Source organism: Entelurus aequoreus, linkage group LG03 (genome assembly GCF_033978785.1).
Source record: "Entelurus aequoreus isolate RoL-2023_Sb linkage group LG03, RoL_Eaeq_v1.1, whole genome shotgun sequence".
Taxonomy (NCBI): Eukaryota; Metazoa; Chordata; class Actinopteri; order Syngnathiformes; family Syngnathidae; genus Entelurus; species Entelurus aequoreus.
In genome coordinates, this window is record NC_084733.1 from 33,406,076 (window position 1) to 33,430,995 (window position 24,920).

Sequence of the window (24,920 nt, forward strand, 5' to 3'; positions counted from 1 at the left end):
AGCCCCTCCTACTTCCTGCCACAGGCATTCAATAATTGACAGTAACTAGTCCGAAGCTGCATGCATGAAGAACAGAAAGAGAGGAAACAGGAAGTGGTAGAGGAAAGGCGACTGGCCACCCTGTAAAAGGTGGAACCAGGAACCAGGAAGCAGCAACCAGCTGCAGAGACACAAATCGGCTAAGAATGTGAGATCTGATTGGACAGCTCCCCACTGGGCGGCGGGAATACAAGCCAGTACATGCATTCGTTTCATTTTTTTGTCTTTTTCTTTTTACCTTTTGAGCTTGTTTATACGGACAGATTTTTTCCAACATTCAATTTAAGTTGTCTATACAGAACAGTATGAATACATGTAGATTTTTGCAATAAGAGGTAAGTGAAACATTTGACTGATTCTTGGTCTTATGTGAACTCAGTTCATTTGCAAGTCATCATCTGAACAAATTCTGTGGAAAGGTGGGGGTTGGGGGGTGGGGGAGAAAAGACATCATTAGACATGTCGGGGAAGCCAATCAAAGACAAGACATTGGGATCGTTCTGTACCTTCATAGTTGACCTGACCATCTCCGTCGATGTCTGCTTCTCTGATCATCTCGTCCACTTCCTCGTCTGTCAGCTTTTCGCCCAGATTAGTCATCACATGACGCAGCTCTGCAGCACTAATGAAACCATTGCCATCCTAGCAAACACACCACAATTCAGTCTGCAAAACCAAATCCATTAACTTGCAATGATCTAGTTCAGGGGTGTCAAACTCAGGTTTTAGTGAGGGCCACATTTCAGTTATGGCTGCCCTCAGAGGGCAGTAAATATTTATGAATATTAGGGATGTAACAGTCTTATAGATACCGCTGTATTTCGGTTTTAAAGTCTTAACAATAATGCCTTGACGTGTGACGCTATCAAACGAAAACTTGGTGAGTGTAGTTTTCTGGCGCTTAAGCGTTGGCCGGGTCTGAAAATAAACTACATGTCCCAGCGCGGGAAAGGCTAAGTGGGGGCGTGGAACGCCGTAAGCAGGAAGTGAAGTGTGTTCGTACTCGTAGTAGATAAGAGGAATTTGGGTTTTTTGGCATCGAATCTGTCCATAACTGAGTTATGTTGCTAACAAACAGAAAAAACAAACCCCGGCAAAAACATAACCTCTTTGGTGGATGTAAGAAAGTTTGCGTTCTGCAAAGCAAAGTGCGCTGCTTTCGTTTCGAGTTTTTCCAAGACACAGAGCCAGCAAGTCACGTTGCACCGCATGGAGGGAAATAAGCAAAAAATTAAATAAAATGCACCGCGGGAAATACGAGTAAACTGAAAAGCTACTTGGTGCATCCTCAAGGCATCTGTCAATTTTCTACCACTTGTCTCTCTTGATGTTGCGCAGGGGCTGGAGCCTATCCCAATTGCGCTCGGGCGGAAGGCAACGCACACCCTGGACAAGTGGCCAACTCATAAACAGTCACCTAGAAAATATATTTGAAGCCAGCGAAGCTAAACATCAATTTGTCAGGTATTTAAAAGTTAAATTGTTAGTTAACTTTTCTGAGAAACAAAACTTTTCAGACTAATTTTAAAAATGTCCACTTTAGAGGACACTGTTTCTCAAAGTAAAAGTTGAAGTTGACACTAAACTGTAAATTATTGTTTAACACTGAATGTTTACATTGTCACTTTTTTAAAATTTTTATATTTGCTTAAAACAGTAGATGTTCCTGCACAATTATTTGCACTTAAAACTACATATTTGCAGTAAAACATGAATTAGAACATTTGAGCATTTTATTTGTGTTCAATTACAGTGTGTAGTCCTAAACATTCCTACCGCTTCATTTTACACACAATGGCAATTTTACCAAGTCTTTTTGGACATACGCCACAATAATATTTACATACCTTAATTGTTTCCAAACGGTGCCTGTAACACCGCAGTAAAACGGCTGATCAAACTAAATAAATGATAAATGGGTTATACTTGTATAGCGCTTTTCTACCTTCAAGGTACTCAAAGCGCTTTGACAGTATTTCCACATTTACCCATTCACACACACATTCACACACTGATGGCGGGAGCTGCCATGCAAGGCGCTAACCAGCAGCCATCAGAGGCAAAGGGTGAAGTGTCTTGCCCAAGGACACAACGGACGTGACTAGGAAGGTAGAAGGTGGGAATTGAACCCCAGTAACCAGCAACACTCCGATTGCTGGCACAGCCACTCTACCAACTTCGCCACGCCAACAAAACTGAAAACTTAATACCGTAATAATTTCATACCGTGAGTTTGATACAGTTGCATCCATAATGAATATAAATGTGTCTTGGCCTCGTTACAGAATTTGCATAGGCAATTGTGTTTGATCATTATATTTTTTACCAACAGACAGATGGATAACTTACTTTGAAATCGTAAGTCAACCTGACAAGCAGATATTTATGCATAACCAAAAAAGGAGCTTGGAATATATTGTTGCATGCACAGATAATAATAAAGTTTAGAATATACACAGTAGCGGTGAAAAAAATAAATAAAAGTTGATTCAAATCCAAATCGCAATTTTTATTTACAGTATTCCGATTCATAATTTTCGAGAATTATTTTTTAAAGAATCAATATTTTGATTAAAAAACATTGAACAACTATTATTGATAATATAATTGACACTGATGCTTTTATACATTTGTTTTACTTTTATTTTAGAATGTTATTTGCATGTATTCTTAATTGCTTTGTAAATTTATATCCTAAATATTGCAAAGCTGGGATTAAGTTGGAGTTCCTACATTTTCTTTTAATACCATATTTTCCCTGACTATAAATTGCTACTTTTTCCCCCCAAGCTTTGAACCCTGCGGTTTGTACAAGGTGCGGCTAATCCACGGATTTTTATACATTAGGGAATAGATTAAGCAAAAAAAAAATAAAAAAGTACTAATATGATCCACTTAAAGAAACTGTTCTAACTCAAAAGTGTTTGCAAAGTACAAGGAAGAAGAATCCTGATAAACATCTTGAACCTTATCAAAAACGAGAACATCTCATAAAGCATGACTAAAGGCATCAATGACTTTTCTGTTTTGTTTGATCAGCAGTTTTACAGGCACCTTGTGGAGACAATTAAGGTATGTAAATAAACATTTACGAAATCTTTCTATGTAAATATCTTACTTCACAAAATACTGGTATATATTAGACTTAGACTAACTTTAATGATCCACAAGGGAAATTGTTCCACACAGTAGCTCAGTTACAAAGGATGGAAAGTGTAAGGATGGAAAGGACAAAGCAGGTAAAAATTGACTAAAAATGTACCGTAGTAGCAATAAAAAATATTACATATCTGTGGCTTATAGTCCACTGCAGCTAATTAGGGGGTGCAATTTTTAGACCGGAGCGGTTTAAAGTCTGGAAGATACGGTAGATTAACTTTGTGATTTTTGTAAACAAATGTTTTTAAATACATTTTCAAAAGCACGTTTTTAAGTCCAAATAGTGCTTGTAAGTCGTATGTCAACAGCCAAGAGGAGCTTTTGTACCCTGTATTGAAAAGGTTTTATTATAATTTATTTACAAAATTAAGAATCGTGACGCATCTAAAGATTCCCACCTCTAATATGTAGCATTTCTGTCTGTCAAAATTTAAAAAACAAATACATTTAGCCAAAAGGTATTTTATTGACGCACATTTCTAGTATTTGGCGGGCCACATCTGGCCCACAGGCCTTGAGTTTGATACTAGTGATCTAGTTTGTTCCTTTACATAGGAACAAAGCAAATTTAAGATGTACCCACCTTATCAAAGACCCTGAAAGCCTCCCTAATCTCCTCCTCACTGTCCGTGTCTTTCATCTTCCTGGCCATCATTGTTAAGAACTCAGGAAAGTCAATAGTCCCGTTGCCTTGGTAAAAATTACAAAATCACACATGATTTACAGAAGAAATAGGTGGAATTATGAAAAGAAGCCAGCGTACCGTCAGCGTCCACCTCATTGATCATGTCCTGGAGTTCGGCCTCAGTTGGATTCTGACCCAGGGATCTCATGACGGTGCCCAGTTCCTTTGTGGTGATGGTGCCATCGCCGTCCTTGTCGAAAAGGGAGAAGGCCTCCTTGAACTCTGCACAGATGCCAAGGAAGATTGAGAAAAATGGTTAAAAACAGACATTTAAAAATGATTAGGTCATTAACATGAATTTATAAAGTGCCATCTTACCAGCAATCTGCTCTTCTGTTAATTGGTCAGCCTAAATAAAACACAGCAGCAACAAGAGTTGGACATATAAATATGTATTTTCTTATCAAGAGAACCAGCACATACTTGCGTCTTAGTTCTACTTTCAATATTTCTGGAGATGACATGAATGAACATTGATAGCATCAAACATTTTACCACAACTGCACTGTATTCGAGCTTCAGTGGGCGTTAACACAAGATGCTCCAAACTAAACAAAAATACAAGAACGGTGTCTCAGACTGGAAGTGAAAGAAACAGTATTCCATGTTAAAGAAGTAGGGACAAAAATGATAGGTAACCCGGTGTTCTAAGTAGTGTTTGCGCTTGGAATGCTGGAATGTGAGCAGAAACATTAACCCATGCATGCAAAGGGTGGAGATCCCTAAACATTTAGAAGTCATTTATCCATGACTTCAGTGGCAGCACCTTGTTTAGAAACAGGTTAAAAATTTATTAAATGGAATATGGATCGATATTTTAAATTTTGCAATGGTGAAAATAAATAAATCAAGAGCGTTCAAAGTGTTGCCTATTGACAAGAGTGTCTCTAATGCTAGGTTCACACCAACGGCGCTTTAAAGCGGCATGCAAAGCGGCGTTAAAGCGTAACAAAGCGTGATTAAAGCGTGGGGGTCGTAATGGATCGTGGGAAAGCTTGTAGTGAAGCGGGACATGCGGCAAGATCGGCAACATTTTTTAAACGGTTTAAAAAAATTCGGCGCTCTGTCAAGAATGGAAGAAAGCGCCGAGAGCGTATCAAAGCGTGACAAAGCTCAGCAAAGCTTGACTCAAAGCGTAGGAAAGCTTAACAGATCTTGGTTCAAATCGCGGACCCCAGTCGCCACCGCATGCCACCAGACGACCCTCACGCTTTAATGCCGCTTTGCATGCCGCTTTAAAGCGCCGTTGGTGTGAACCTAGCATTACAAACGTTCGTAGCACCTCTTCCAAATGACGGCGCTTTGCTCGCCGCTTTAAAGCGCGGCAAGCGCCGTTGGTGTGAACCAGGCATAAGCGGTGTTTTTCTCAGCAAGTGATTAAGCTTGAGTTGCACACTTCTGGAGATTTTCTGCACTTAATGTAATGACTTCCTGGGCTTGTGGTAGATGATCTCTTCTCACCTGTTCGGCGAATACTTTCGTGACCCCTTGTACAGTATTTGATTATTAAATGCATGACGCAATTTACACCTCTTTCACTATGTACCTCTCCTTGCTCAACATAGCGATAAAGTTTCTAGTTGCAAGGGTGAACGGGAAGCGTCAAATCTGCACGTGTGACAGGCTTCAATATATTACAACAACCAACTTCTATGGCACTGACCCAGTACTCCCGCGACAAGAATTAACGGCTTGTCGAAGAAAGTGTTTTTTTTGTATTCTGTGATGACAATACTAGCAAAAAGCAGGTATTAATGTATTTTTTGTGTGTTAGTATCAACGTATCGAAACTTTTGACAACACAATACAGAACAGATACAAAAAAGGCAGAACAAATGTAAAAAAAAAATCTGCTGAGTCAAATTACCTAAAAAACACCTAGTAGAGTTTTCATTTTCCTTAGAGTAAGAATTTGTGTCCAACCTTTAATCCCTCAAAGCAAATATCTGTGAGGTCCGACACCAGCTTCAGTGCTTTTGGTTCAGTCCTTTTTTTTACAGCACCAACTTTCCCAATTCCACCTTGTCGTCCTTCCAACCGTAACCCCCCGCCTTTATGCTGCTTTGGATCCCCATCTCTTCCTCCTTTGTTGCCAAGACCATCCAGCTCTCCCCGCACCACCACCAAGCTCTGTGCCAGGCACTCAGTCCGCTTGTTGGACTGGACCACCTGCTTTTTAACCTCCGCTAGCTCGGCTTTGGTTGCAGTTAGGCTGTTCCTCAAGTCCTGCATCTCTCTAACCAAGCTGTCCATTCGGCTGGATGAACAGTCCATGAGCATTTGGAGGAAAGCTCTGTAGCTTCTTTCCTGTTGCTGGAAAAGTTCCTTGTAGAAGTGTTGTTGTTCATCCAAGAGGTCATAGACAGTAGACATACTCAACAGTTCATCCCCTATTGGGTACAGAGTGACCAATTTGGGCAACATTGTTAAACAGCCAATGGCAAGAATTAGTTTAAGTGAAAAAAGAATGTCCAGAGTCAGACTATCACTCACTCCAAATGAGACAAAACATCTGAGTAGAACAATTCACAATGTTTCTCTAAATAGGTCATCAGTTCAACAAAGAGAATGGTGGTAACAACATATACTTGCAATACTTCAGTTGAAATCCTTCAAGAGAGCACTTAGCTGACAGATAAAAAAATTTCTCCTGCTCCATCCATCCTGCTCATGAGGTAGGTGTTCATCCAAACTACAGAATGCTTTCTGTTCTTGCGTTGAGGGGAAATTACCAAACACTGTCCTTGTGGGTTGTAACAGAGTGCGAGGAAACTTCCGTTGTGTGTGTGTGTGTGTGTGTGTGTGTGTGGTGGGTTGTAACAGAGTGCGAGGAAACTTCCTTTGTGTGTGTGTGTGTGTGTGTGTGTGAAAGGTTGACAGTGAAAAGGTTTTCATTGCCCCAGCAGATTAATGCCCAGTTGAAAACCCCACCTCCAGTAATATTCTAACAATGTTGAATGCATGTGTGTGGGACAGTCATTTCAACACAGACCCCCAAAATGTGATGAAACCCCAATTTAGCGAGTAATCATGTCCAGACTAGGGGCAGGTCACAGAGGTCTTGTGTATCAATGTGTGTTAATCTATGCCTCGTCTAACAGCTACAGTTCCATCTCCTGGAGAGGATCAGTTAGCGGGTAATCCGAGTTGCCAGACAGCATTATAGGTCACAACTAACAAGCAAGGAAACTCAACACAGGGGCGCATACTATTTTTCAGCACATCATTAACACTTCTGTCTCATCCTATGGGGCTGAAAACATATTGCTGTAAAACTTCATGTTCTAAATCAAATTAAATCAAACTGATTTTGATTAATTGTAATTGCAGTAAATTACTTTATTGTATTATTTTAATAACTTTAAAAAAGACCCAAATATTTCGACACAAATGCAATTTGTTTGTCAGAATGTCATACACAAGCACTTGTTTAATGTTTTACTTAAATGCTTATCATTTATTTGCTCAAAACAGTTTTATCTAACTCCCATCCGCGTGTATTTTGAAGCGAATTTAGCCAATGAGCACACTTGTCGGAGTCTCTTCACTCATCTTTGCACTGCATCATGTCAGAGTCTCATGCAAGGTGGATAAACATTTCAAACACAGGACATAGATATTTGGCTCTTTTCTACCTCAAGTGAAAGGAGAAGGAGTTACTGATAGTCGCAGTCTGCAAAAAACCTTGGTTTTCTTGCACAGAACCCACATTATTTTATTGTCCAATGTAAATGTACTACTGGTAAAATAACATATGGCATGGAAGCTATATTCTATTTAAATTTTATTGTTTGTTGCTGTCAAAAAGAGTAATTTGCAAAAAGTAACAGCAGCCTTACCTAGCTGACAACCCTGGTCATTGTATATTGCAACTAAGCAACATGTATATTGCATACAATAAAATACAAAAACAGCAATATGTTATTTAACCTTTGAGTGATTCAATGTCGCCTCTACGTGTTTTTATGCATGAACCAGGAAGTTTGAACCACAACAAAAGTAAACAAATGATGCATACACAAAAATATACCAACGTGATCAGTTTTAGAGGTTGTAGGAAGTATTAAAAACAGGTTTTGTGTTTTGTAGGCCTGGGCCGATATTCGATAAGTCAACTGACGGACGATAAATGAAAATTAAAGTCGGTCAGATTTCCAGCTTCGATAAATCACCATGTGCATGCTTCAAGAGCAATCACGCAATGTGCGTTTGTACCATAGCGGAATGAAAAGAGGGGGGTGAATTATCTTGTCCTCATTAAGTGTCTTTGACTTTTTGTGCAGTGACACGGGGCTGCTTGCCCGTTAGCATCACACAGTCCAACTAGTTAGCATGTAGCAGCTAACAGACAAAATGAACACAAAAACAAATACTACCGCACCAATGGAAATGTATATGTGCAAAAAGTTGTACTATGTGGAAACCAACCAAAAACAACTGACTTCTGCAAAGCGTCAGTATATCTCACAAGACATCAGCGTACTTCACAAGACATCCGTTTAAGCAGCAAAAGTATTAACTTGGTTTTGATACAGTAAACAAAACTTGAAACTGGAACAGGGTTTCCCCTGCATTGCCACAACATATGTGACGGTGGGGGCGTGGTCAATGTCATCCATCCATCTATCTATCTATAACATGATAATTTGGAATTGCAATGATGCATATACTTTCTTTAAAAAGGCTAAACAAATGTTTTATGTAGATTTAAATACAAATAAGTGTTACGTTAATAATACCATATTTTTTCTTATATTATCAGGACCAGGTTTATTGGCCAAGTACGTTTAACACACAAGGAATTTGACTTGGCAATATGCTCTCTTTGTTCAATGCAATTTCAATTGTAGCTGCTTATTGTAAAAGGTAACACAGGCTGCACTATATTCTGCCATCCGTGAATAAGTCCTTGCGCACTAATTGACTGAAAGAGCACACACTTGCCCGACACTGCAGCACGATGTCACATTATCGATGGGAAAATGCATTTTTAGACAATATGATTTGCCTGAGCGGCTAGGAGACCCCGAGAGTAACAAGCGGTAGAAATGGATTAGAAAGGACAGATTTGAAAAAATAACTTAAAATTTCTATTTATTTATTTTTTAACTTGGGACTTTTGCTTGGTGTCAACTCTGTTTAGGTGCACCAGCTGTATCGCTCCTGAAAGCCGATTTAGATGCACGTTTTTTTAATATTCACTATGTGTTAAATAAAACCTGTGCTTCGTTTTTAATACAGGGTTTCCCCTTAACGTAATAGAATGTGGTGCCCCGCCACGGCATTTTCATTAACTTGGGACTTACCGCGGGCCGGATTCTGGACGCTGCCGGGCCGGATACGGGCCGGATACGGCCCGTGGGACGGCCGTAGTTTGGGGACCACTGGTTTAATCCATTACAAAATTTAGTTTCACATACTGCTATGCTAAAGGTCTAAAGTGTTGTACGTGCATACAAATGTTTTAAATTAGGTTTTCCTCTAAGGTTATTTTTCTCCTCTTTTGTTGATAATTGTTGTACATTTGCTTAGTACAAAATTTTAGCTGTTTGCAAATGCACTAGGTCAGGGGTTGGCAACCTTTACCACTCAAAGAGCCATTTTGACCAGTTTCACAAATTAAAGAAAACAATGGGAGCCACAAAACTCTTTTGAAATTTAAAAAAATAAACTAACACTGCATACAAAGTTGTTTTTTGCTTTGTGCTATGTATAAACCAGGGGTTTCAAACACGCGGCCCGCACCTTAAAATGAAAATGTAATGTTAATGCGGCCCGCGAGTTTTGTATGAATGGCGCTTGACAGCGTCATACTTGCCAACCCTCCCGGTTTTACCGGGAGATCCCCGAAATACAAGTCCACTTTCCTCTCGAATGTCTGCTGATTTTCACCCATCCATCCATACAACAATAATAAGGGCGTACCGTGATGACACAGCATTTAGCGCCCCCTACAACCAGCATGCCAGTCCAGGTAAATGTTGTATGCAGCTTCTGCCTGCAAGGCATACTTGGTCCACAGCCATACAGGTTACACTGACGGTGGCAACATAAACAACGTTAACACTCTTACTAATATGCGCCACACTGTGAATCCACACCAAACAAGAATGACAAACACATTTCGGGAGAACATCCGCACTGTAACACAACATAAACACAACAGAACAAATACCCACAATCCCATGCATCCCTAAATCTTCCGGGCTACATTATACACCCCCGCTACCACCAAACCCCGCCCACCTCAACCGACGCATGGAGGGGGTGGGGGGGGGGTGTTAGCCCAAGCTCATCTAAGATGGACTGATGCAAAGTGGAAAAGTGTTCTGTGGTCTGACGAGTTCACATTTCAAATCGTTTTTGGAAACTGGACGTTGTGTCCTCTGGACCAAAGAGGAAAGGAACCATCCGGATTCTTATAGGTGCAATGTTCAAAAGCCAGCATCTGTGATGGTATGGGGGCGTATTAGTGCCCAAGGCATGGGTAACTTACACATCTGTGAAGGCACCATTAATGCTGAAAGGTACATACAGATTTTGGAGCAACATATGTTGCCATCCAAGCAACGTTATCATGGACGCCCCTGCTTATTTCAGCAAGACAATGCCAAGCCACATGTTACAACAGCGTGGCTTCATAGTAAAAGAGTGTGGGTACTAGACTGGCCTGCCTGTAGTCCAGACCTGTCTCCCATTGAAAATGTGTGGCGCAATATGAAGCCTAAAATACCACAACGGGGACCCCGACTGCTGAACAACTTAAGCTGTACATCATGCAAGAATGGGAAAGAATACCACCTAAAAAGCTTCAAAAATTGGTCTGAGTTCCAAAACGTTTACTGAGTGTTGTTAAAAAGGAAAGGCCATGTAACACAGAGGTAAAAATGCCCCTGAGCCAACTATTTTGCAATGTGTTGCTGCCATTAAATTCTAAGTTAATGATTATTTGTTTCTCAGTTCGAACATTAAATATCTTGTCTTTGCAATCTATTCAATTGAATATAAGTTGAAAAGGATTTGCAAATCATTGTATTCTGTTTTTATTTACGAATTACACAACGTGCCAACTTCACTGGCTTTGGGTTTTGCATTATACCCAAAAATGTGTTTCATTTTACCCTTTCAATATTTATTCCGTCTATTTGTATTTGACTCTCTTCTTTTTCCGAATAGCATTATTTTAGTTTTGCTGAGATTCAAGGATAGTCTGTTTTTGTCATACCATCTTTTTTATTTGTTAATTTCTTGTATTATTTGTATTAGCTTTTGCGTGTTCTCTCCTGAACAAAACACAGTTGTGTCATCTGCAAATAGTATTAACTTTAAGTCCTTTGTAACTTTACAAATGTCGTTTATATAAAGACTAAACAATTTTGGTCCCATTATTGATCCTTGAAGTACGCCACAAGATATTTTCAGCTCTGTAGACGTTTGTTCTCCTATCGTCATGTATTGCTTCATGTTAGTTAGGTAGCTTTTTACCCAGTTCAAGACCAACCCTCTGATGCCATACCGTTCTAATTTGTTTATTAAGATATGATTGTGTCAAATGCTTTTGTTAAATCCATAAATACTGCCGCTGCGCACTGTTTACTATCTATCGCATTGGTAATCTCTTCCGTTATTTTGATTAATGCCTTTGATGTTGAAATGTTGGCTCTGTATCTGTATTGTTGTCTATGAGTATTTCATTTTTATTTATTAATTTGTCCAAACTGTTTTAACAGTTTTTCAATCATTTTAGAAAATTGTGGCAGTAGAGAAACAGGTCTGTAGTTTATGAACCGGTGTTTGTATCCAGTTTCATAAATTGATACGACTTTTGCCATTTTAATTTTGTCTGGGAATTTGTCTGTTTGAACTGATAGGTCCCGCGACCCTGAAAGGAACAAGCGGTTGAAAATAGATGGATGGAAATGATTAACCTGACTCTCGCCAGATCCTTGTAGTTTGCTGAGCTCTACACAAGGATCTGGGACTTCTCAATAGGAGATGTATTTCAAAAGGCAGGTCCTTGTAAAAAAAACAACAACAAATAAATAAAAAATTGTATGTGATTGGATAAACCACTTGTCTGTTATCTTGAATGACATGCTACTTCAACCACTCACATCGAAATCAACCCGTGACGCTGATGAGAGCAACGCTGGGAAATCCAAAACAGAACAGCCGACATTGGATAACGACAGAGTGAAAAGTTAAGAAATGCCTTCAAAACCGTTCTCTGTTCATCTTTTAAAGAATTAATATTTGATAGATTCGACAAAACAGTTGCAATAGCAGAATCAATGTCAGCACACGACTCCTCGCTGCATGCCGCCATTGTTGTTTGAATCAAACAGTCGCTTCAGCGCTATGTCACATCTATGAAATTCCGCCCGGCGATCCTGATTGGTTCATTATTTTTTGCTATCTTGAAGGAGTTTGCATTGCCCTCGATCCCAGATCCTTGTGCGGAGCTCAGCGAACTACAAGGATCTGGCGAGAGTCAGGTTAGGAAATGATAGGTTGCCAATACATTTTAAAGAGGATAGAGAAAAAGAAGGAACTTATTGACTGACGGATACAATAGCAGACTGGTGCAAAGCTCTGAGTAAATGTCTACCATATATGGTAATCCCCATTAACGTCACAATTGAGAAAACGTCACAAATTGGGCAAATTCCAAAAGGCTTGTTTGGAGGGAGTGTGAAGGATGGCAAAATTATTTTATAAATATCTCTGCAATGCCTCCATGGTTTGATTTTAAATTTTCAGGACAAATGCAGTTCCCAAATACCAAAAAAACATGTACCGGCTCCTCTTTAAGTTTACATCCATTGAAGTAAAAGAAAGCACAATAATTACTTCAACATTTGTGTTCAAACTGTAATATTTTAAGCTGTGAAGTTATTCAATTTAGCAATGAAATTGTTTTTAAAACGCAGTATGGCAACAGCATTAGCAGTGGTAGCACTACAGCTGGGCGATATCGCTGAAAACTATATCAAAATATAATTTTTTTTATATTGATCGATATCGATAATTATTGATACTTTTTAAGACTTATTTAAGCCTGCCAATAAATACTGTAAAACAATTTCCAACTTACCAAGAGTGCTATTTATCAGTGGAGAAGGTGTCGTAGCCAGGTGGGATGAGCTTGGCTAAGGTAATAAAAATATTAAAGTAGATTTGAAGGTGGTAGCAGATTAGAGACACAAGATGGCAGTAGTGTATAAGCTATTGAACACTACATAGAGTAGTTTGGGAAGCTACTCATTAAACCCACACATTGAAAGTGTCAGGAGGTTGCCGCGCCGTCCGCATTAAAACCAACAAAACTAAAGACAAGTTTCTGATATTGAGTTGATATATCAAGATATCAAAGTTTCTCTTCTCACTCCATGCAGAGAATCAACAGCAAGACAGAAAGCCGGTGCAACCACACTAGTGTTATGAGCAGGGGTCTCCAAACTTTTTGACTCGGGGGCCGCATTGGGTTAAAATATATATATATATATATATATATATATATATATATATATATATATATATATATATATATATATATATATATATATACACACACACACACATTGTCTTTATATTCCAGCGAGTTAATCCATTTTGTCATTTAACATCAATTAACATTGATGATCATCAACATTTAACATTGTCACATTATCGATGGGAAAATGTATTTTTAGACAATATGATTTGCCTGAGCAGCTAGGAGACACAGAGAGTAACAAGCGGTAGAAAATGGATTAAAAAAAAATAAAATACAATTTTTTTTTTAATTTGGGACTTCCCGTTGGCCGGATTTTGGATGCTAGGGGGCCGGATCCGGCCCGCGGGCCGTAGTTTGGGGATCCCTGGTTATGAGAATAGCGTATGTATTTATGTGTGCTCCTTTAAGAATGGCAGCGTGTTGGGTGACTGACGTCAGTGAGTGAGTGGAAGAGTGACGCGAGCTAGCAGTAGCGTGCAGCAGTAGTGATAGAGTGGCAAATGTATCCAGAGGTGTCCCGCAGAAATACGAATAAAGCAACCTAATTCTCACAAACTGGCAGCCTCGTCATTCCGACCCGAAAGCGGATCGTAGCAGACCCATTGTCGAGTAAAGTGAAGGGTGTTACCCCCAACGAAAACATCGACCCTGGCGGGAACGTCGACCCTGCGCTCCTTGACTATTGTCTGGGACTGGATCACTTGGAGCCGAACAGCAGGAAAGATGTAACATTCGTTAGTTGATACTGTTACGTGATTGGCTGTTAGCGTGTCCCTCCCATTGCTCAGTGACACTTACGGTTTCCCGTTTGCTGGTGTCCCAAAGCACGAGTGACTTAATCAAACAAATCTTGCTTCATAATTTCTGTTTTCTTCCGACCAAAAAATATAAATATGTATCGAATATTTATTCGCACACATTTTATATTGATATCATTTCTATGTCTATCGCGATAAATATTCATATCGTATTATCGGCCCATCCCTAGGTAGCGCAATGTTTTTCACATGGCTTTTGGATGAGAAGTAGTCATCAATTTTGCAAACAAAGCATCACCTGACACAAAAGTCATTTGGGAGCTGTTAGGCTCTGTATTTTGGACTTTTATAGTTTTTTTTGCACCTGTGTGTTTGAGGTGGTGCTTCCAGATCTGTGTCCTGGAGACAGGCAGGGGGCTGGTCCAAAAAGAGGCCTTATTTCATCGCAGGAACTTGTCCCATTTACCCGGGTTAATAAAGTTCCCTGTGTTTTTCACTGTGTTTCAATATCATTTTAGTTTTGCAATTTCGACCCACACAGTGGGTGGCCTAGAGATTAGCATGTTAGCACACAGTAAGGACATCGGGGAGATCCGGATTTGAATCTCCGTTTGAACATTGTGTTGAGTTTGCATGTGCCCCCATGGGTTTTCTCCAGCTTCCTCACACATTCCAAAGATATGCCTGTTGGATTAATTGGAGTCTCTAAATTGTCCACGGTATGATTTTGAGTTTGATGATTGTTTGTTGTGCCCTACTATTGGCTGGCCACCAGTTTAGGGAGTGCCTTCCTCTCACACAAATTCAGCTGGAATAGGCTCCAGTGCACCCCTGCAATTATAAGGATAATCGCTATAAAAAATGGACGGATGGATGGACAGACTCACAAGGCATAACATCAATTAGCCCCCACACCAACCGTCCCACTGGCAGCCGCATCAGCACTGTCACAGTGACTATACTAACGTTAACTGCTAACAAGTCGTCTGGGGAAAAACAAAAGAAAGTGAAGAACTTACGACTATTATATTATCACCCAGCTCTCCACAGACCATGAAGACAGACAGTAATTCGATAAGCCATCTCAACTTTTGTTGGCAAAGACCTAGGCTGCACCTGCCGACTTTGAGCAGCTCGTGCTCAAAGTGACCATAGCTACGTTATGATCGTGCAACATAAACATAACTGTTTCAGTGAGATGTAGAACAGTCTTGTAAGATGACCACTGAAGAAAGGGCAGCAGCCAGTCGTACTCATAAGGTACTTTTGTTTACAGCTTCATCTCTCTGCATGCCTCATTGTCGTCAAATGTGCCAGAAAAACCAAGTGCACACTTCCAACCTTAATAATAAAATATATGTGCGTTACATCCGGTCCTACTGCGACAAAAAATTAGGAATCCCAGAAGTATACCTTACATATTTATCTGGTATTATAAGGAGGATGAGCTACAAGTTTTAGAAGCTGTGTGCTAAACAGATGCAGCTTAGTGAAACACTGTAGCGTTATGTAGCAATATTGCTAAGTGCTAAACAAGATATACAAGGCAAGGCAGCTTGAGCGCAGCACCACCATTCGGCACCACACTGAAGCAGCAACCAGCTTCCATGCCAGCCAGGGGCTCAAACACAATATCCAAATGTTGGACATCCATCCACAAGAAGGAGAGAAGCTGCTGACAGTGTGCCCAACAGAAGCAGCATCGGGGAGACACAACAGAAGTCCAGTCTTGCAAGTATAAACAAGCAAAGTTCAGAGTGGCAGTTCTTGTCAAGCTTCCCGCAACATTACAGAGCAGTCCAGGCACAGTGAGTGTGAACTACAGATATATTTATTGTACATTCTTCTTCAAACATTACGGTAAGAAAATCGCATTTCTCAAACCTTCATTAGCTCTTATCTGTGCCAGTGTCCACAAGACACATTCTCCTAAAGACCTCGTAATGTGCACTTCAGTTCTAACAGAAAGTAACAAACATGAGATGCAACAAACAATGTTACATTACTTTTAATTAATCACAATAAATGGAACAGAATTGCTATATTTACCTTAATCTCCAATCCCATGAATCTACACTCCATGTATTCATTACCGATTCATGTAAACGCTAAATATTTTGTCATCTTTAAGCACTTTGAGTCACTATATAAATATAATTCATTTCACTAATCTGATGTTTGACGCTAAATTAACCACAACATTAGCGATGCATTAAAGTACCAGTAGAATGGAAAGACAAGTTGACTACATGCTTAATTGTGTTTCATTGTACCAATTTAACCATATCCAATTGTATTTCCAATCCACCAAATATGCGAAAATACCGACTAAACATCACAAAATGCCATAATTTCAGACAGCCATTTTGAATATTCTTCTGCAATTTCCGTAGATTGGGGGGGGGGGGGGGGGGGGGGGGGGTGGAATGACGTCATGATGGAAACGCTTCTGCACTGACCTTATCAGTAGATCAGTCATAATGGAAATATGCAAAAATTAGAAAGAGATTTGCTGTGTATTTTTTACAAACACTATGTAATACATGAACAAAATGTTTCTTTTTTTAAGCATTCTAAGTCGTAAATAAATAAATAATAAGTTTGCCAACAATTCAGTCAATGGAGCTCTATATTCCATCCAAATAGCCCTCTAAATAACCATCCAAAACCCGTCAACAATACAATCGGGACCTGAATATTGATCAATTATTGGTCATATTGTTATTATAAGCGCTAAAGCAGACATTTATTTTAGCGGCGCATTGATAACAGAGAGGTAACTAGTTTTTGCTGCAGCTTTGAGTCGGCCGTTGTCCTGCTGCCGGTTTTATTATGTTTGTAGATCTTGTTTAGCACTTAGCAATATTGCTACATGATGCTATAGTGTTTCACTAAGCTGGATCTGTTTAGCACACAGCTTCTAAAACTAGTAGCTCATCCTCCTTATATTAAGGCTAAAAAAATAAGCTTCTGGATCATAATTTTTCCCGAAGTAATTGTTGGCTCTCACAAAGTTTGCACGATTAGCATTGTTGTTGGTGGGGAAGGGATTTGTGGTTCCCACCTCTACATCATCTCTCAAAATGGCTCGGGAATCTCCGTAAGATTGATACTATTTTGATCATATTCATTTACTCTTAAACTTTGTAAGTCTTTTGGTGTTACAAAACAAATGTATATGATAATGGTTTTAAAATAGAGGCAACTTGTTTTTCCATTCTGCTGGTACTTTAATCATGTCGCTACTTGTCCAACGTTTCCTAAAAATAATGTTAAAAAAACAACATAAAGCCTTGTACAGCTGTTTACTGATGTATACTATTCATGTTTCAATAACTTTTACTGGAAATTAGTATCTGCTCTCGGCCTCTGACTGATAATCGGTATCGGCCCTGAAAAAAAACATATTGCTTGATCTCTACTTAAAAGAGGCTGTTTGCAACCTTTACAAGGATGCCTAGATGGCGCTAACTTTCCAGAGTGTTGTAAGCATTATACTAGGGCTGCACGATTAATCGACATCGTAGGTTTTAATTAGTATGATAAATAACCTGTTGAAGCTGAAGTTTTTTTCTTGTTTTTTCCCCGCCGCCACCGGCATTTGACAAAAATGTTAGCCAATAACAATTGTTGAGCCTTGCATTTGTTCGTATCTCGCTTCAAACAGGCTGAAAGACGTCTCACTCTTTGCAAGGCTCTCAGCACCTGAGCGCCTTTTTTAACAGTAGAATTAACTGAATGCAATTAGCCCTCTCTTAAGTCATTCACAATCTTTGTCTAGGTGGGCGCAGCGTGGGGCACCAGCTTTACACACACAAGAAGCACAGACACCCTTGCTACTCGCAAAGATGGGAAAAAATATGGATTACAAAGTCAAGTATCCCGTTGTGGTAATATTTTAGTTACAAATTGGATGGGCAATATACGGCCATTAACACGATGGAAGTAGCAGTAGAAATGAGTGCCGTGATCACAATAAACAAAAAGACAACCCGACCTCGTTTTTCCAACTAAGAAAAAAATGCACTTTAAGATGTTCAATATTTAAGTAAATTTTTTGCTTACAGAAATGAGAGTCCATTTTATTGTTTGTTTATTTATTTAGGAAAACCGTTGCTTACCTTCCAATTACAGTACAATGGTAATCACGTATACAGTAATGAAAATGAAAATGAATATCATTTTAAATGTTTACTTGCAATATTACGAAGTGTTAGTTGCTTCTCTTGGACTGCTTTTGTGTATGTGTAAGCGCTCTTGCTTGTACGTGTGGACAAGACAGCAGAGAATGACAAGCCTGAACGCCAGACAAATTACTCGAACTGAAAGGCAATTTATATTCAATAAAATTGGTAATTTTGAAAAATATTGACACTTAACTATATATGCTCTGTTAAACCACTAATGGTAACATAAGTTGGCTGGTGGTGTTATGTTTTTTTTTTTTTTAAATAGCCCTTTTAAGAAACATGGGATGTTGTGTTTTCTGAATGAGCATAAAACAGACATCCAAAAAAATCAGTTTAGTTACAGTATGTTGCACAAAAACTGCTATTGTTGTTTTCTCTATTGCCATTTATATTCTGGTTAAATTATGCTTCAAAATATACACTATGATGTATATTTTGCAAATATCGAGCAGATAATTATTGGGCCGATGTGAGGAATTATGATGTCATACAGATAAATCCGCTGATAAAAAGAAAGTTCTCATAACCGATAAACGCTCCAATTAAGCAAGATTACCCCTGTACTGTACTGTGCTGTGGGTGGGCTAGGGTGGTAAAATCAAGCGCTCCTTTTCTCCTAATCATGCTGTAAACAGCCTGTAGTAAACTTCCCCTGAGCTCAATGTAAACAAACATGGCGATCATCTGGGACTTCTTCACTGTTTCAGAGGAAGACATTTCTTGTGCAATTTGCACCAAATGTTCTGCAAACATTTTGCGATGAAGGAAAAAAATCACAAGCTTCTGTACATCAAACCTTATCAGCTACGTAAAATGCTAGCATTGCTAAGCTGGTGTTTTGGAAGCCTACAAATATGCCTGAGCTGATGATAGAGAAGATAGATGCCTCATAGCGAGCCGCAAAGAAAAGCCAAGCGCTTGCTCCTATTGCCACAATGTTTGAAAAGTGCTGAAAGTTTGCCGGAGATGAGATGGCTAAAGTGATCTGTGACTTTATCATGGAAATGATGGCGATGACAAAATCTACAGTGACATCTTGTAAAATCCACTTTTGAATCTTTACCTCCAGATGTGCCCAAACTACAGTTAGATACCAGTATCGATCTTGAAAGGCAGAAGTTATCTGTATTGCTTTGGGGACAAAATATATCGCACATCTCCAAAATTTTGTGTTTTAGTTTCACCAATAAAATAGATCGTTGTCACAAGCAATGTATCGCATATCTTACAGTACCCTGAGATTCCCAGTCCAACTATTCCACCACCTTGAAATAAATACCCCCAGTCTTAGTCAGAGGGTGTATCTGACCTAATTTACAGGGTTTCATAGCATCCATAAACAAGATGTATTTCTGTGTTATGTCTTAATAAACGCTTTGTGGACATTGTGTCTTCAACTCAAAGAAACAGCTCAGCTATAAAAAAGTTGTCAAATAGTTTTATGTCCTGATCAACTAGATTTTTATAGATGTATGTTATCAGTCCTGGTAAGAAATGTTACCATAAAATTGTTCATCTGGTTTTGCAGAGGCATTGGGCGAGACAGTATGTTGCTGTAGTGCTTTAGTTACGGTGGTGTTTCAACAAAACCGGTTTTTGAAGCGCGGTTTTTTTTTAATGGGGCGTGTAAACACTTTTAAAATATGTCGATGAAAACCAAATTTAATGACAGCAGTCACAGCACCACACTTATTAGCAACAAAATGACAAAAGTTAAAAAGGAAGTTTCAGATGTGCAAGGGTGCGGCAAACATTTTTAACAGCAACAAATATTTGTACAATTACTCTGTTTGCGTATGACATCATGATCACTATATGACAGGTATCAGTTATGTACGTCAGGGAACACGAGTTACACTGTTTAGAATGAGAATTCACAATTATATAATTTCACTGACATACGTTTAAATATGTAAGGGACACCAACAAAAGTGTGATAAAATATGTACATGAGAATTCTTTCATTGACAAGAGGTCTTTATAATTCGTTCGAAGCGAAATGAATGGCGGGCTGATGCTAGAGCTGTCAGTCTGGCGATGCTAACATTTGAAGCCGGCTGGGCAGTCACAAATATATGATCCGGTATTATTTTTATGTCGAAATGGTTTAAAAATCACACATCACGCCTTATGTCAGTCAGAGTATGTATCAAATAATATGCTGCATAAACGTACCTCTAGTCCAATTCCAAGTACAGCGTTAACAACTCGCATGTTAGCATGCTAGCAATTGATTCTACTGCAGTCGCATACGAGAGGACATTTCAACAACAGCTCATAAGCTAAACCCTTAGCATTAATTTATGATACTCTAATGTTGCTAGATTGGACATATTTGGTACATATGGCAAAAATATTGCTAAACAGAAGTACTCACCATATTTGCTTCAATTGCGCGTGGTAGTCTGCTAACGCTACAGGCTGAGTAATGGACGTCGGCGGCTTGTGAACAAGACTGAGTTGAGGTGTGGAGGCGAGTCTCTACAAGCTCCTTGTATTCCTCCGCACAGGTCCCTCCTATAACTGCCTCTTCTAACGCCTAGCGATATCCTATTTTAGTCAATATTGGTATATATGTACTTAAGGTAAATATTTCGACTTGCAAAAAAATTGCCCTAAAACAACATTATGTTCAAAGTAAATATCTTAAAAGTTGTAACAATGTTTCACAACTGAAGTGGTACACTATTTTCTTTTACCAATGTCGGCGGAAGGATACGTTTCGTAAATTGTTGCTGACATACTTTTGACAAGATGGGGTTTTGCTTTTGAGAGGTGATCCCTGATTGGATAAGGCGGAGCCGCAATGTTGTACGCGCTGTACAGAGGCAGATGATTGGTCGGAACTGATCTGCAATGCGTCAAACCACGGCGCGGTTTAGGCGGCAGAAGAGACCGTCAACAAATTATGGTACTAGTAGTAGTAATAGTTTGTCATATTTGAATTGTTGAACCAAATATTGACATAACGTAAAATAATAGTAAAACAAACACAGGCAAGGTATTTTGCTTAGTTAAGTTGACATTGTGGATAAATGACTTTTATACAGTATATTGCACACAACTGATAACAAATGCAGTGTAATAAATTGTCCCATCATGAAGGAGGAGAAAAACTAGAGAAGTACAGAACATTTCATTAAAAAATGAATTATTATACTTTATTTTATAATTAAAACCTTAAAGTAATCATACAGATTATAAACACATTATATTGTAATCAACAACTAATAACAATTTTTTGTGAATTGTAGACATACACAAATCAATCCTGGTTCATATTGAAAAATGAATGACATGTTTCTTTACTGCTAAGCTATATCTGTGTGTGATTGTTTCAGTCTTCCAGTAGTATATCAAGTTCTTCTAATGGCAGCCTCAGTCGCAGTTCTTTCTCCGTCATCAGATCTATAAACTCTTGTAGATTCTCAGGAAACAGCTGCACTGCATCCATGTATAAACCCTGGTAAAAGAGACACCATGTATAAACTCAGGTTAAAAACATGTATGCAAACACATTTGCATGAATGCAAATCCCCAATCATCTATGTATTCATTAATACACACATACATGAAGACAGAGGAGTTGTTGTTGGCTGTACTATTTTATTTCACGCACTTACATTTAGCAATTTGAGTGCAAAATACAAATTCAAAATACAGGCCCTCAGAATGTAATTATGCAGTCTACAAAGTGAAAGTATGGAAATGCGTGAATTGAAACACAGCCTGTGTCATACCTTCACCCAGGGAACATTCTGTAAAGCTTTGTAGAAAAGTCCCTTGGCTTTATCCATGTTGCCCTCTGACACCTAATAATACAAACCACATAAAACATAGTAAACAATCTACGAAACAGTGTATCAGTTAATTCAACTGGGGGGAAAATGCTATATGTATGTATAGCAACAAAGCTAACATGGATTTAGGTGTTGTGATTCACTGCTATATAAATAGTAAATTAAATCAATAAAGGACCAAATCCAATTCATGTACGTAGCCTTTTGTCATCTTACCAGGTAGTGAATGTACATCCTCCAAAGTAAAGGACAGTGAGCACCCATTTCGGTCAATATGGCGCTTTCAAACAGTCCTCGGATACGGTTGCTGAGGCCATTCTCGGGCAGGACACTCAAGGCGGCGCTTTTGTCGCAGGATCTAAAATGGTCATAAAATATGTTATGGGTGTAAAACATTGATTTAGAGTTTAAAGTGTATATATGTAGTGTAAATATGATATGGAGAAGTGCCAATGGGATGATACATGATATATGGACATGGTATGGAGTGGTGCTAATACAATGATATATCATGATATAGAGTAGTGCAAAAGTATGATTCATAATACCATGACATGTAAACATGGTATGGATTGGAGCCAATATAAAGTATAAAGTGGTGCAAATATGATACATGATATAGAGTGGTGCAAATATAGTACATGATATGGAGTGATGCAAATGGGATACATGATATGTAGTGATGCAAATATGATACATGAGGGGTGCAAATACAATGATACATGACAATATGGAGTGCTTAAAATATTATACATAGTAAACGATATGTTAACATGATATGAGGTGGTGCAAAAATGATACCGTATATAACACGTAAACATGATACAGAGTGGTGTAATTAATATTATATGTGATGATACGGAGTGGTGCAAATACGGTGAAACATGACAATATGGAGTGGTTCAAATATACATGGTACTTGACATGTAAACATGATATGAGGTGGTGCAAATATGATATATAACACGTGAACATGATATGGAGTGGTGTAATTAATATGATACGTGATGATATGGAGTGGTGCAAATATTATACACGACATGTAAACATGATATGAGGTGGTGCAAATATGATACAGTATATAACACAAACATGATATGGAGTGGTGTAATATTATTTGTGATCATATGTAGTGGTGCAAATAGTATGATACATGATGATATGGAGTGGTACAAATAGTATGATACATGGCATGTATACATGATATGGAGTCGTGCAAATGGGATGATACAGGAAATGTAAACATAGTATGGAGTGGTACAAATACAATGATACATGATGATATGGAGTGGTGTAAAAACTATAGTTCTTGATACATGACTTGGTATGGAGTGGTGCTAATACAGTATGACGATACATTGCATGTAAACATGGTATAGATAGGAGCCAATATGACATCAGTGTTAATTTTGACAGTAGTTTTTAATTTAGTTTTAGTCATAGTGTTTTGACCAAAATGTATTTTAGTTTTAGTCTTACTTTAGTCATCTAAATTTATCTACCATTGTTTTAGTCTAGTTTTAGTCGACTTAATTCCTCATCATTTTAGTTGACTGAAATTACAGTACATTTTGTCAACTAAAATATACATAGTTTAAAGCAGGGGTCACCAACCTTTTTGAAACCGAGGGCTACTTCTTGGGTACTGATTAATGCGAAGGGCTACCAGTTAGATACACACTTAAATAAATTGACAGAAGTAGCCAATTTGCTCAATTTACCTTTAACTCTGTTATTATTAATAATTAATGATATTTATCTTTGTGGAAACACAGATCATCTTAATGATTTCTCACAATAAATATATATAGAAACAGATAAATATCAATATGCAACACTTTATTTTTATATTTTCTCTAAGTGCACATTTTTCAAATTGAACATTTTCAAATGATCACTTCTAAGACAGTCTTGTGAAATCACAATATCCCATTTTAACTAGCTACCCACTAACATTTTTTAACAAATCATGAATTACTTTGCACCATGTTTGTACAAATAATAACTCATGTAAAATACAAAAGTAAACTCTCAAATTTTTAAATCATGTCACACTTTGAACTGGACATCAAATCTGTTATCTGTTTCTTTGTTAGTTAGTGGGAAGCCTGGCATTGCATGCTGTTAACTAGTGTGTTGTACTCTGGTGTGTAACTTGACACTGCAACTCTGAGTGAGTCTTGCAGATGTGCATCAGTGAGGCGTGTTCTGTGTTTGTTCTTGTTGAAGTTCATGTCAGAAAAGGCTGATTCACAAAGATAAGATTTTTCCTTATTGTTTGCGGAACCTTCTTAATCTTTTGGACATATTTTCACAGCAATCTGGCCTTAAGCTTAATTATGATAAATGTAAAATGTTAAGGATCGGAAATCTAAAGGGAACGTCCTTTCGAATGGAATGCAAAGTGCCTGTTTTGTGGACAGATGGACCAGTTAACATACTTGGTGTTGTTGTCCCAGAAAATCTGGAAGATCTAGGCTCAGTAAATTATGATAATCGACTAAGAAAGCTGGACAAAATTATGCAATTATGGAAAGGGAAATCCCTAACCTTGTATGGTAAATTGTCTATTGCCAACTCGTTAATTATTCCTCAATTTATTTATTTGTTTTTGTCATTACCAGCTCCATCACAAAACTTTTTTAAGATTTATGAGCGGAGGGTCTTCGATTTTGTCTGGAACGGCAAACCAGAAAAGATTAAAAGAAAGGTTTTGTACAAAGAGTATGAATATGGGGGCCTGAAACTTCTCAACCTTGAAGCTATGTGTCTGTCTTTAAAAGCATCAATTGT

At 38.5% G+C, this 24,920-nt stretch overlaps 2 protein-coding genes across 2 annotated transcripts in view; both read right to left on the reverse strand.

Moving 5' to 3' along the window:
- LOC133646384 (calmodulin-alpha-like) overlaps window positions 1-20,992 on the reverse strand; it is a 21,427-nt gene extending 435 nt beyond the window's left edge. The window contains exons 1-6 of the mRNA XM_062041683.1: window positions 20,705-20,992; window positions 4,202-4,232; window positions 3,962-4,105; window positions 3,782-3,888; window positions 546-681; window positions 1-448 (exon numbers count right to left, since the gene is read on the reverse strand). The exon at window positions 1-448 is cut by the window's left edge and continues 435 nt beyond it. Of these exons, the coding sequence (XP_061897667.1) occupies window positions 420-448; window positions 546-681; window positions 3,782-3,888; window positions 3,962-4,105; window positions 4,202-4,232; window positions 20,705-20,707 (450 nt within the window). The 5' untranslated portion in view covers window positions 20,708-20,992 and the 3' untranslated portion in view covers window positions 1-419. The remainder of the gene's footprint in view (window positions 449-545; window positions 682-3,781; window positions 3,889-3,961; window positions 4,106-4,201; window positions 4,233-20,704) is intronic.
- A 401-nt stretch (window positions 20,993-21,393) lies between these two features.
- nrde2 (NRDE-2, necessary for RNA interference, domain containing) overlaps window positions 21,394-24,920 on the reverse strand; it is a 36,238-nt gene continuing 32,711 nt past the window's right edge. Inside the window, exons 17-19 of the mRNA XM_062041685.1 lie at window positions 22,344-22,485; window positions 22,068-22,139; window positions 21,394-21,790 (exon numbers count right to left, since the gene is read on the reverse strand). Coding sequence (XP_061897669.1) covers window positions 21,665-21,790; window positions 22,068-22,139; window positions 22,344-22,485 — 340 coding nt within the window. The 3' untranslated portion in view covers window positions 21,394-21,664. The remainder of the gene's footprint in view (window positions 21,791-22,067; window positions 22,140-22,343; window positions 22,486-24,920) is intronic.